This window comes from Peromyscus californicus, unplaced genomic scaffold (assembly GCF_007827085.1).
Source record: "Peromyscus californicus insignis strain IS unplaced genomic scaffold, ASM782708v3 Scaffold_18__1_contigs__length_77618521, whole genome shotgun sequence".
Classification (NCBI taxonomy): Eukaryota; Metazoa; Chordata; class Mammalia; order Rodentia; family Cricetidae; genus Peromyscus; species Peromyscus californicus.
The window spans coordinates 29,458,897-29,471,195 of NW_026294480.1; the positions used below are offsets into that span (position 1 = coordinate 29,458,897).

General features: G+C 38.9%; 1 protein-coding gene across 28 annotated transcripts in view; it reads right to left on the reverse strand.

Annotated features, from left to right (window-relative positions):
- LOC128113447 (40S ribosomal protein S25-like) overlaps positions 1 to 12,299 on the reverse strand; it is an 85,839-nt gene that overhangs the window by 38,074 nt on the left and 35,466 nt on the right. The window contains exons 6-7 of one of the 28 annotated variants that reach the window (XM_052743161.1): positions 9,792 to 10,094; positions 4,914 to 6,734 (exon numbers count right to left, since the gene is read on the reverse strand). The exons of 25 other annotated variants lie outside the window; for them this stretch is intronic. In XM_052743161.1, the coding sequence (XP_052599121.1) occupies positions 6,333 to 6,626 (294 nt within the window). In that variant the 5' untranslated portion in view covers positions 6,627 to 6,734; positions 9,792 to 10,094 and the 3' untranslated portion in view covers positions 4,914 to 6,332. Of the gene's footprint in view, positions 1 to 4,913; positions 6,735 to 9,791; positions 10,095 to 12,299 lie in introns of those variants that run through there. 2 more of the 28 variants (XR_008219474.1, XR_008219473.1) reach the window with 2 other exon arrangements.

Sequence of the window (12,299 nt, forward strand, 5' to 3'; positions counted from 1 at the left end):
ACATTTCAGGAGGTGGTGGATCAGGAGGTGGGGCCTGGTGAAAGGAAGGAGGACACTGGAGACACAACTTTGAAGGTTACACCTGGTTCACAGTCCACTCTTGGCTTTCTGTTTCTTAGTGGTCAGGGTATAGGCTGCTCTGTTCTACTATGCCCTGGCTACCATAATGACTGAAAACACTGAAACCCTAGGGTCAAATAAATCCTTCCTGGCTTAATTTGTTTATATCAGATATGTTCTCAGAGTAATGCAGAAGTAACACCGTAGCCAGACTCACTTGATGAAGCATGAAACTTCAGAATAGTAGCCGCAGGAACAGGAACTGGAGCCACAAATCTAGTGACCAGCCTAAGGGGCCTCTTGGGGACAGTGTATTTTAGTTGCTCCTAAGAGAACCAATTTACCAACATAAAACTATGTTCTAAATTGGAATGCTCAGAGTGCAGAAGAGATGTTACCAATTCCAAAAAACGTTAGAAAAAAATTAACTCCAAGTAACAGGAAGAGGAAATTCCCAATGAATATGAATCTATAATAAAGAAAAAATCAATGTGTAACGGAAACTGTCACCATTGCAGAACAAACGTGAAACTCAACCAATAGAAGATTCACTTCCAAAGAAATGGAAAGAATAAAAATCAGGAAAGCGCTTGGAAACAAGTTCACCTTATATCTTCAAAGGTAATGAAGAGGAAAGCACCATTTAAAAGAAAAATTATGAAAAAAAATGGGAAGAAGTTAAACATGAACAGATGGATTTTTAAATAAAAACAATTAGCAATTCTAGAAATAATTAAAAAAAAACAGTCATTGCTAGGTGTAGTGGCACATACCTGTACTCTCAGCATTGGGGAAGGTAAGGCAGGAGAATTGCAAGTTCAAGGCCAGCCTGAGCTACATGGCCATTGTCTCAAAAAACATAGTCACTAAACTTGATTTTTCCATAAGGCCACAATGCTTTAGAATCAACCCTTAACACAGATGGGAAAATAGATGGGAAATTAAGCTACGTACTAAATAGATTGAGAATTTACTTCATGCATTGATACGAACTCTAGAAACAAAGTCTGGAGAAAGTGACTAGAACTTTCTAGAATTTAAGTACATAACTTGAAAATATATATCTTTATATTGTGCTATTAAACTTACTTTGTTACTTTACTTTGTACTGTGTGTGTGTGTGTGTGTGTGTGTGTGTGTGCGTCACAGTGTGCATATGGAGGTGAGAGGACAACTTGCAGGAATTTCTTCTCTCCTTCCACTAGGTGAGTCTTAGGGATCACACTCATGTCATCAGGCTTGGTGGCAAGCACATTTACCTACTGAACCATTTTGCTGACCTCCTACACTGTATTTTTTTTAAGGGCTGATAATTTTTGTTGTCCTATAGCTCTTTGAATACCCAACAAGTATGGTTCCCTCCCCCCCGCCCCCTTGAGACCATTTGGGCCTTTGTAACTTGGTAGAAAGAGTATGAGGTAACTTCTATGACAAGGTCATAAATGGCAATCATTTACTTCTGAGTTCTTTCTTGAGACCTTTGCGCCCTAGGCATAGATATCATGTGAGTTAGCCATGAGAGGTCATTATGAAGAGGAACCTCGTCCTCCAGACTGCAGTCCTATCTAAGTACCCAGCTGAGAGCCAACACCAAAGAGGCAGCTGCAGGGAAGAGCCATGTTGAATTCAGTTCCCGCATTACTCAGTGAAGCCACCAGTGTATCACGTATGGAGCAGAGACATGTTCTCCCAGCCGAGCTCTGAACAAATCATATACTTGTGGCCAAATAATTATCATTGTGTCAAACCATGCGGTGTTTCTCAGTCTATTATCCAACAGTAGATAACTGAACCACTTATATCAGCATGAGAGGTTACTCCTCACAGGCCTTCACAGAAACAGGGGGGAAAAATACTATTTAAAGGACATGTTGAAAAAGAAGAAAAATCAGTCAACAAGGAGTATTGATACAGGAAGAAGTGATGCACAAAGAAGTTGGCATAGTTGTTGGCAGATCTAAGTAACCATTAACTGAACTATTTAAAGTCACCTATTAATTTGGGACCCAACTGTAAAGCTCCAGGGGATACAATGTAAAAGACAGGTTTGTACATAGAATGCTGAGCTTATTTTATTAAATATCTTAGGTATTTCTAGAAAGTAAAAGTTAAGCGTATGGAGTAATATGTGAATCAATAGAATGTCTTTTTCATGGCTGAAAATAGTCACGTAGAAAACAATTTGGCATTAATGTATTTTTTAAAACGTAAAACTACTTTAGAAAACAATTTAACATACTCTTATAGAATTGGCCATACTTGCCCTACAAAATAGCATTTCTGCTCTTGAACATATTTCAGCAAAATTCTTCGCTGTGTGCTTGAGAAGACAGATATTAGAACTTCAGAAATGCAACCATCAATGGAAACAAATCAGAGGCCCCCGGATAAACAGAATAGGTTTCACACTCATAGCAGTAAAGATGAGTGAACCTTTACTCCCTGTATAACATGGATTAACATTGTTAACTAATGTTGGATGGAAAAAAACAAGTCCTTTTCAAAACTTTCTTTGTATTAATGTGTTCTTTTACATGATTTCCTTTCAACAAATCACTCTTTCTGTAAGGTCCAACAGTACACAGAATTAAGCATCCAATTACATATGCTTGCAATAAATTATTTTTAATGTGTAATTTTAAAATATGCTTTTAGGGGCTAGAGAGATGGCTCAACCATTAAGAACATTTGCAGAGGACCTGGGTTTGGGTCCCAGCTCCCACGTGGCAGCTCATTACCAACAGTAACTTAGTTCCAAGGATCCAAAACTACCTCTCGTGGTCTCTACAAGTACCAGACAAACATGCAGCACACATACTAACATGCAGGCAAGTACTCCTTCATATAAATCAACAATTAAAAAATGATTTTATATCTTCCAAAGGCAAAGGTAAGTGTGGACTTTAGGATAGTGGTTATCTAAGGGACGTGGTGGGCAGGGAGGGCACTCCAGGACTAAAGCCGATGAATAAGGTTAATATAAATTATCAGTAATTTTAAAAATTCTTGGTTTGGGTGTATATTTATAATAAGTTTTGAAAGAAGGGTGAATAAAAGTAAATTTTAAAAATAAAATAGAGCCGGGCGGTGGTGGCGCACGCCTTTAATCCCAGCACTTGGGAGGCAGAGCCAGGTGGATCTCTGTGAGTTCGAGGCCAGCCTGGGCTGCCAAGTGAGTTCCAGGAAAGGCGCAAAGCTTCACAGAGAAACCCTGTCTCGAAAAACCAAAATAAATAAATAAATAAATAAATAAATAAATAAATAAATAAATAAAAAAATAAAATAGAAACCAGGGCTATGGATATAGCTCAATAGCAGAGAGCTTGTCTAACATACTCCAAGCCCTGTGTTCAAACTCCAGTACCCAAGTAAAATAAAATACCAAACTAGCACGAAGAAAACAATTAAAGATCATGCATGAGCCAAGAATGACAATGTGCTGTGATTAATTCAATTTCTTTGCCTGTGTTTCAAATAAACCATGGTATGTCGATTTAAAATCAATGAGAAGAACTGAAAGACTACCAAGGGGGAGAGACTATGAAGAGGGGCAATGTCGCCCCACTTCCTGTGACATTCTTGTACTTGGAGTGTGTATTTCCAGTTTTCAATTACTGGAGACCAATCACCTAAACTGAGTCCATCTGCCCTCCAAGTCCCAGATGGGTGAGACTCTCATGACTCAATGTCACATACATCCTTGGGAATTGAGGAAAAGGGGTTTGCATTTGCTTTCTTTGAATTTGTATTCTTAAAATGAAGAATCTAGTGACCGTGGTATTAATGCAATTGCACCTCAGAAACGCCTGGCTTAAGACGCATGTTAGCAGACACCAGCCTGGAGATGTCACTCAGCCAAGCGCTCCCAGAAGCTTAGCCCCTAATTGGCCTTATTTGCACCATCTGCTCATCAGTCTTGCTTGAGGAAAAGTATTTTCATCAGATATCAACAAGTTGAAAACAAAGCAGGACACCCACACCACATTTTGTCTGCCTCTTATCAAGGCTTTCAATTACCACATTAAAGAAGTGAATCAGATTACAGCAGTTTCACCACACATTTCACCCTGCCTTTCTGTGTCATCCCTGGGGCATGTGTGGTATGTCCAGAAGCTCTTTCCTCCTCAGGCCTGTCACCTTCAAACTGCTTAGGCAAACACTGGGAGAAACCCTTTCCTCCGTGGCTTAGTGGTTATATTCAAACAAATCTTATTTACACATGTCTACCAATCTGGTTACACTATCAGATTTACACATGTCTACCAATTTGGTTACACTAACTATCAGATGTAGAAAAGTTATTCATATAAATACACCGAAATTATAATCTTATGCTGGATGATAATTTGAAGTAAGAATTACTCCTACTGTTTGTAAACTCATTTTCTGATAGCCTTTGTACAACTAAAGGCTAATGATAAAAGTACTTATTTATAGATTTCCTATCTGAAACAGCTACTTTAGTATTATGAGTTATCTTGGTCACTGTTCTATTGCTATGAAGAGACACCATGACCAAGGGATCTCTTATAAAAGAAAGCATTTAGCTGGGGGCTTGCTTATAGTTTCAGAGGTTTAGTCCATTATCATGGCAGAAAGCATGGTGCCATGCAGGCAGGCATGGTGCAGAAGAAGGAGCTGAGAGCCTCATCCTTATCCACAGTCAGGCAGAGAAAGAAAAACTGGGCCTGACATGGGCTTTTGAACTCTCAAAGCCCACCCCCAGTGACACACTTCCTCCAACAAGGCCACACTTGATCCTTCTAATCCTTTCAAATAGTTTCACACCCTGATGACTAAGCATTCAAATATATGAGCCTGGGGGGCGGGGCATTCTTATTCAAACCACCACATGAGTTTAAACATGATTTATTTCAAATAAATTTATATTGTGCTTAATAGTTATAATACATTTCAGAATCTGATTTAATATTTAGGGGAAGTTAAAATTAAATTTTTACTTCTTTGGATCTGTGCATACATATTTTTTACATGGAAAAAATGTGGCAAAAAATGGTAATTTGCCAAGGTGATAATTCATCCAAGGCAAACATAACACCTATTAAGTATGAGAATATTAGCATCTTTGTTTTTAACCATCTTGGTTATTGGTGTAAGTGTTTATATTATACCAAATTAATAGTATCTACTGAAAAATTAAATGACAATAAAAATATATCAATGAAGTATAACTATTTCAGAGTTATAACCCTCTACTAGAGAACAAGAAATAATTTATACAGATGCAAGTTTAAGTTTGTTCTCTTTTTTCATGGAAAAGCGTGTGAACCTGCACACACATGTACATAGACACCACTTGGAATTTTGACCATACTCTAGCATCCATCATAGCAATAAAATATAACATTTTTGTAGACTGATAAAACTGAAGGGGTTTAACATAGTGGTTTAAGTCTTTTGTTTCCAGTCTATAAACTGTAGTAATTATACTTCCCTTCTAAGTTATTGTACTAATTATAGGAAATACATATAAAAGACTTGGCATGTGTTCAATAAACAGCAGCTATGATTATTGTAAAACATGCCCTGAAAATTTGTGGATATGTTGAGTCAGTTTCAGGAGGTTTCCTCTGATTCTCATTTCCATAGCTAACAGTTTTAGCAATTCTGCCCAAACAACCTATTAGCTTTACTCTACTTTCCATCAATATTTACTAAAAGAGTCTCACATTATTAGAACCTCATTATCATCTAGACAAAAAAAGTGAATTAATTGTTTTGCACATAGTAAATGTGTAAATAATTCAAACCAATTACATTCACATTTTGAAGCCACATTATTCTTAAACTTAAAAATTGTGGTGGCTGGAGAGATGGCTCATGGTTTAGAGCACTTGTTGCTCTTTCAGAGGACCCAGGTTCTATTCCTATCACCCACATGGGGGCCCAAGATCATCAGAAACTCCATTTCCAGGGGATCTGACATGCTCTCTGGTCTCAATGAGCACAAGGCATACTCATTCTGCATATACAGATGGACAGACAAAACACTGATACACAGAAAATAAAATAAATACATATTCACAAACATGTATTAATCCCTTCCTAATATGCAAAGGATTTCTTACTTGAGATAATCACATAGCATAACATTTTATCTCATGCTTATCGGTTTTAAGTAAAGCTTCATTTACCAAAAAGAAAATATTTGATTACATTTACTTATTCATTTTGGGGTTTTTTTCCATTTGAATTAATAAAGTTTTGTTTTTCCAAATGTACAGCTGAACATTGAACCTGCTCATGCATCTTCACCAGCAGCTGGGGCATCTCCACCCTTTGTGTTTCTGGTGGAAATTACTTGGGCTCTGCTTTGAAACCAGCTTGATAAGTCCTTTACTAAGTAACTCCTGAAGGGCTGCCCTGGGCAAAGAACCTCGAATCTTCAGTCTCTCAGAGACCACAGCTGGAGTGATGAGCTTGTAGTTGGCAACCTCCTTACAGAGTTTGTCGTATGCAGCTCTGTCAAACAGGGCCAGATTGTTGAGCTTGTCCTGAACTCTGCCTTTGGACCACTTCTTCTTTTTAGCCTTGCCACCAGACATATTTACTGGGCCTCTGTCTTTTTGGCCGACTTTCCGGCATCTTTCTTCTTCTTGGCATCCTTGGGCATCATGATGAAGTTCAAAAGTGACGATGACCACTACAGCCCCCTTGAGATGTCGTGGGGCAGGGAGAAAATAAATATTTTAAATATACATTTTTTCTAGAGTCAGAAAGTCAAATAAAATAACTAATTCAGAGATATATAGGAGAACATAAGAGAACCAGGAGAGATACATTTGTTATAGCTCATGGCAAAAAGGGGGGGGGGGGGAATTCCTAGCTTACCTGTACACCCTGAGACCTGTGATAGTAAACTTAAGTCATTGATGTAGTTTGAATGTATCCCTCCAAAGTTTACGTGTTGGAAACCTGATTCCCAAATTCACATGCTGTTGGTGTTTGAGCATGAGGTTTTCAGAAGGCCATTAGGATTAGATGAGGTCATGAGGTTGGGACTGGCATGGCGGTATGAGTGACTTTGTAAGAGGAGAAAGAGATGCCTGAAGACAAGCTGTGTCTTGCTGCGTGACAGCCTCCTGGGTTACACTGCAGCATAGAAAGCCCCCACTGGGGCCTCAGCAGACCTTCTTACATTCCAAGCCTCTAAAAGAGTGAGTCAAATAAGCATTCTTATATAAAAAAATAAAATATACATATATAAAAATATAAGATAAATTTAATTCTGAAATGGAAAATGTCTCTGTGTTATTTATTGAGGAAATCTAATGTCTGTTACAGACTAATCTTTTTTTTTTTTTTTTTTTTTTTTTTTTGGTTTTTCCGAGACAGGGTTTCTCTGTGTAGCTTTGCGCCTTTCCTGGAACTCACTTGGTAGCCCAGGCTGGCCTCGAACTCACAGAGATCCGCCTGCCTCTGCCTCCCGAGTGCTGGGATTAAAGGCGTGCGCCACCACCGCCCGGTACAGACTAATCTTAATGTCATCTATTTGGTATTCCTGCTAAAATGCTTAATGTAAATCTAATCATGACAAAAAAAAGCATAGCATTAATCTAAATTGAGGAACAACTGATCAGAATGCTTCTATGAGATCAACATTATAAAAGACAACAAAGTCTGAGCAAGTGTTCTAGATTAATGAGGACGAAAGAGTTTTCAACCAAATTCTCTGCAGGAGCTGTGGCTGGGTTCTGAATTAAAAGGGGGAAATGAAATGGTACATATAGGATGTTATTGGGACAATTAAAATAATATGAACATAGACTACATAGACGCTAATAACGATGTTTTTTGTTCAATTTAAGCATGGCAGATACTTATTATGCATAATTCTCTTGCTCCTGAAAAATATATGCTAATTAATAGAATGTTTACAGGGGTGTGTGTGTGTGTGTGTGTGTGTGTGTGTGTGTGTGTGTGTGTGTGTGTATAGAACAGAACTGAAAGTCCCACATACTGAGCATTTGCTCTACCACTGAACCACATCCTCAGTACCAGCAATTTACTTTTAAAATGAATCAAATAAACAAATAGAAAGAGAAAAGCAAGTGTGGCAAAACATTAGCCATTATTTCATCTATGCACATAGTATCTTCACTGTACTGTTTCCCCAGCTTTCCAATAAGTATGAAAATATACAACTGGAAAGAAAAGAAAAGAGCTGCATAATCTAATGCCTAACATGCAAAAGCCCTGAGTCCCCTTTCCTGAGTCCATTCTCCAGCACATCAACAGTCTGGTGATGGATGCCTGCTATCCGAGCATGTGATGTGGGAAGGAACTCAAGAGTTCAGAGTCAACCTCAGCTACATAGTAAGTGTGAAGCCAGACTGGTATACAAGACACTATGTCAACACCCCCCCCACACACACACACATACACACATCCGAGGTACACAGTATCTTAGCAATGCAATAACTGAGAACCCCTTCCTTCTTTCACATCCTTGCCCTTGTATCCCCTGGCTATTTGTTGGCTAAATTGGTCTGTCATTGCTCTGATTCTGGCATGATGCAGAAATCATTGGCAAGTACCTCCACTGAAGCCATTAGCACATTCTCTTTCATAAGAAGGTATTCATTTTCAAGTGCATATGATTTTTTTTCAGTTCAGATTGTCTGCATGCATACTTTTTCTTGTTCTTTGGCTATTCAGACTAGAATTTGTATGTTTTTCTAATCAAAATTAAAATTTTATAAAACTCATGGAGAAAAGCTTCATTAAAAATGAAAAATCATGTTTCTCAGTTGTCTACCTGTCAATTAAGGAAACATTACCGGCCTCACAGGATTGCTAGGAGGGTTAAATGAACACACTATGGGGAAACCCTGAGCCCAGAGTCTGCCATTCAGTGGCAGACTGATAATAATACCATTTATCAGCATTCAAAAATCTCATAACAATGATTATTACCCTAGCTTTAAAGACTTTTTCTCTCTAAGGAAAACAGTGAGACACTACGCGTGAGAATTTAAAAGGAAGCTGAGAGCTATTGCTTCTAGTGACAGAAACTGTGGAAAGCCTCATAAAGTGGTTTTACTGTGAGCAAAATGACCTCCATAACAGACATCACCTAGTCAATAAAAAGCGAGTATTATGGAAATTTGCAGATAGTATTAAAGTACTATAATTCATTATGCTATAATCTTCAACTTGAAGTATTTCTTACAGAATCTCTCTTCTGGTCTGTGGGGCTAGTATGCAATGATCTTTTTCTCTTTTTCCATCTCTTTAGCTCTCTCATAAATGTAAATAATAGATAATCAATAAATGTTTCCAAATTAAAGATTAGAGAACAGTATAGGATGTGTGTTAATGGGAATGATCACAGAGAGAGGGAATATTTTGATAATGTATCTCAGTCCATTATGCATGCTCTAACTGAACACCTGAGACTAAGAAATTTCTAATGAAGAGAATTTATGGGCTCACCATTCTGGAGGCTAGAAAGTTCAGTATCAATGTTCAGTCATCTGTCAAGGGCCTTCTTTCTGTTATCTCATGGTATGAGGGGGCAAATGAGGTCTAAATTCACCCTTTTATAACAACATCAATCCTACCCATCAAGGCAGAGCCCCCCATGACCTAACTACTCCCTTGATGATTTCGTCTCTCGATATTGTTACAATGGCAATTAAATGTGAACATGAATTTTAGAGGGAGCAAATGTTCATACTGTAACAGTAGGGAAGAGAGGGAAAGCTCACCAGAAATTTACAAGGATGAGATTAGGTTTTAGAAGGAACCCAGCCAGTGCACCTAAAAAATAATGCTTCCCTTGAGTGAAGTCACTTGTATGGAGATGCTGGACATTTGCGAAGAGAAAAGCAGGTGTGACACGGTCATCTGAAAGAGCAGGAAACTGTAGGGCAACTCTGAGAAACCACGAAGGGTCCACCGGAGGCTAACTGCTTTAAAGGGAGACCAGCAAGCTCATGTCTTCAGCTCTGTGTGGTTGTGTGGCAGACGACAGATGAATGAAGCAGGGTTATGATTTTTGCCATGCTGACCTTGGGAGACAAGAGAGGTAGAAGGATTTGAGAATGAGTTAAAGTGGGTGATTATAGTGCTTGGCTATGGAATGTCAACTAAGTAAGGAAGGGAAAATGATCAACAGGAGTAGGTATGACAACTACAAAGCAATAGGCTCAGTGGACTGATTTCCAGCCCAAAGCTTGTTGGTAATGACCTAGATGAGCCGGCTGGAGAAGTAGCTCTCAGGGAACAGTATGCAGAAAAACTGATATGATAGAGCTATTGTGGTTGTTGAAATAAGAAGGTATGGGATATAATTTTTTGGATGAAGTGTTATCAGGGTATTATAGAGTTGGTGGGAATCAGATCTCAAGATTATTGAGATAAATAAAGATTTTTGGAGGAGGTGTGCTCAAGGAACTAAGTGTCCAACATATTGGAAGTACCAATCCACGTATTTACTACTATCACCAAGAATTAAGGCAAGAGTAGTGGATGGTAAGTCAGGAGATGAAAATCAAGAAATGAGGATCAGTGTGGGGGAAAGGAGGAGGTGTTGGCCAAAGGCACAAACTTGAAATTATAAGATGAGTAAATTCTGGAGATAAAATATACAACACTGTATCTAGAGTTAACAATATTGTATACTTGATATTTACTGAGTAGATATTCATTATTATTGCTAGAAATAAAATGATTCATATGTGATGTGATTGATCTGTTCATTAGTTTATGTGGCAATTGTTTCGTGATATGTATATACCAAAATATCATATTTGATACTTTGAAAATACATACTTTTTGTTAATTATATGCCAATAAAACTGAAGAAAAATTTTAATGCCCATTTTCAGAAGGTAGGAAAAGAGGATGCAAGGAGAAAAGAAAAGGAAAGAAAAGAGAATAAAAAAGAGAAGGACAAAGGGCCCTAACCTGTTGCTAATGTTTTCTCCGGTCCTGCTCAGCCCCACGGACCCCGCAGCCGCTTATAAGATAATCATTCAGTAGTTTATATTAATTAAAACTTCTTGACCATTAGCGGCCTACCACTGACTAGCTCTTACATTTAAACTCAGCCCATTTCTGTTAATCTATATGTTGCCACATGTTCTGTGGCTTTACCTATGTGCCATTACAGGCTGCTCCCTGAACGGGCTGGTGTCGGCTGACTCAGCCTTCCACTTCTTAGAATTCACCTCTCTGCTTGCCCCACCTGTACTTCCTGCCTGGCTTCTGGCCAATCAGCATTTTATTTATCAGCCAATCAGAGCAACACAGATTCACAGTGAACAGAAAGACATTCCCCTATCACTAACCCAGGGCTCTACCAGGAGGAAGCAGTAACGGAGGTGGTGAGTGATACATACATTCTGATGACTGTAGACACACAGATGAGGACTTCTTAGGGAGGAGTGAGTGAGACCACTCTGAAAGGGCTGATAAGGAACTGAGAGCACACATGCCCACAACCCCAGGGCCGCTTGAAGGCGGGAAATAGCATCTGACCACTTGATAGCATCGTATTAGACTCAGAAAAGAGGCAAGCTTCAGTAAGAGCAGGCAAGTGAGAGGAATCTGAGAGAAAGATGAAGATATAGATGGTTCCTTGAGAAAGATCGTAGTTCCAAAGCATACCATGTTAAATAAAATGGGGGGAGGAGGGTTGTGCAAGTAGTCTTATCATGAGACCAGTTTTAATGAGCTCAAGCAGATAATGGAGGCAAGGCTGAAAGTGTTGGGAAACAAGAAGTTGATTTCTGAGCTCTGTCTAGATATCTAGGAGGGCTCTTTTTTTTTTCCTTTCCTTTTTTTTTTTTTCCTTTTTTGTACAAGGAATATCCTCTTGGTCCCCAAATGGAAATTAAACTGTGTCCTTGGACCACTCATGACACTGCCAGCTGGAGGCTGGGCTTTCTTCTCTATAGCTATCTTGCTTAAGCCCTGTTACCAAGGGAAGAAAGGGCTTCATCCAACTGTAGCACCTCACCACTGAGGACCCACCCAAAGGAACAGGTTTCCACCTGGGGAAACATCTGAAGCCAGCCCAGGACTTGGGAATTTGGGGACAGGTAGACAGCCCTTCTTTATTTTACCATTTAGATTTATCTAAGGGTAGGACAGGACACTTTGTGATTCACAGTCCCTTTCAGGAGGAAATCAAATATTTATGCCTGTTTTATTTGCCCATGATTGCACTCTGTTAGGAGTCTAAGAAGCAAGCTGTCTGTCAGATTTTCTCT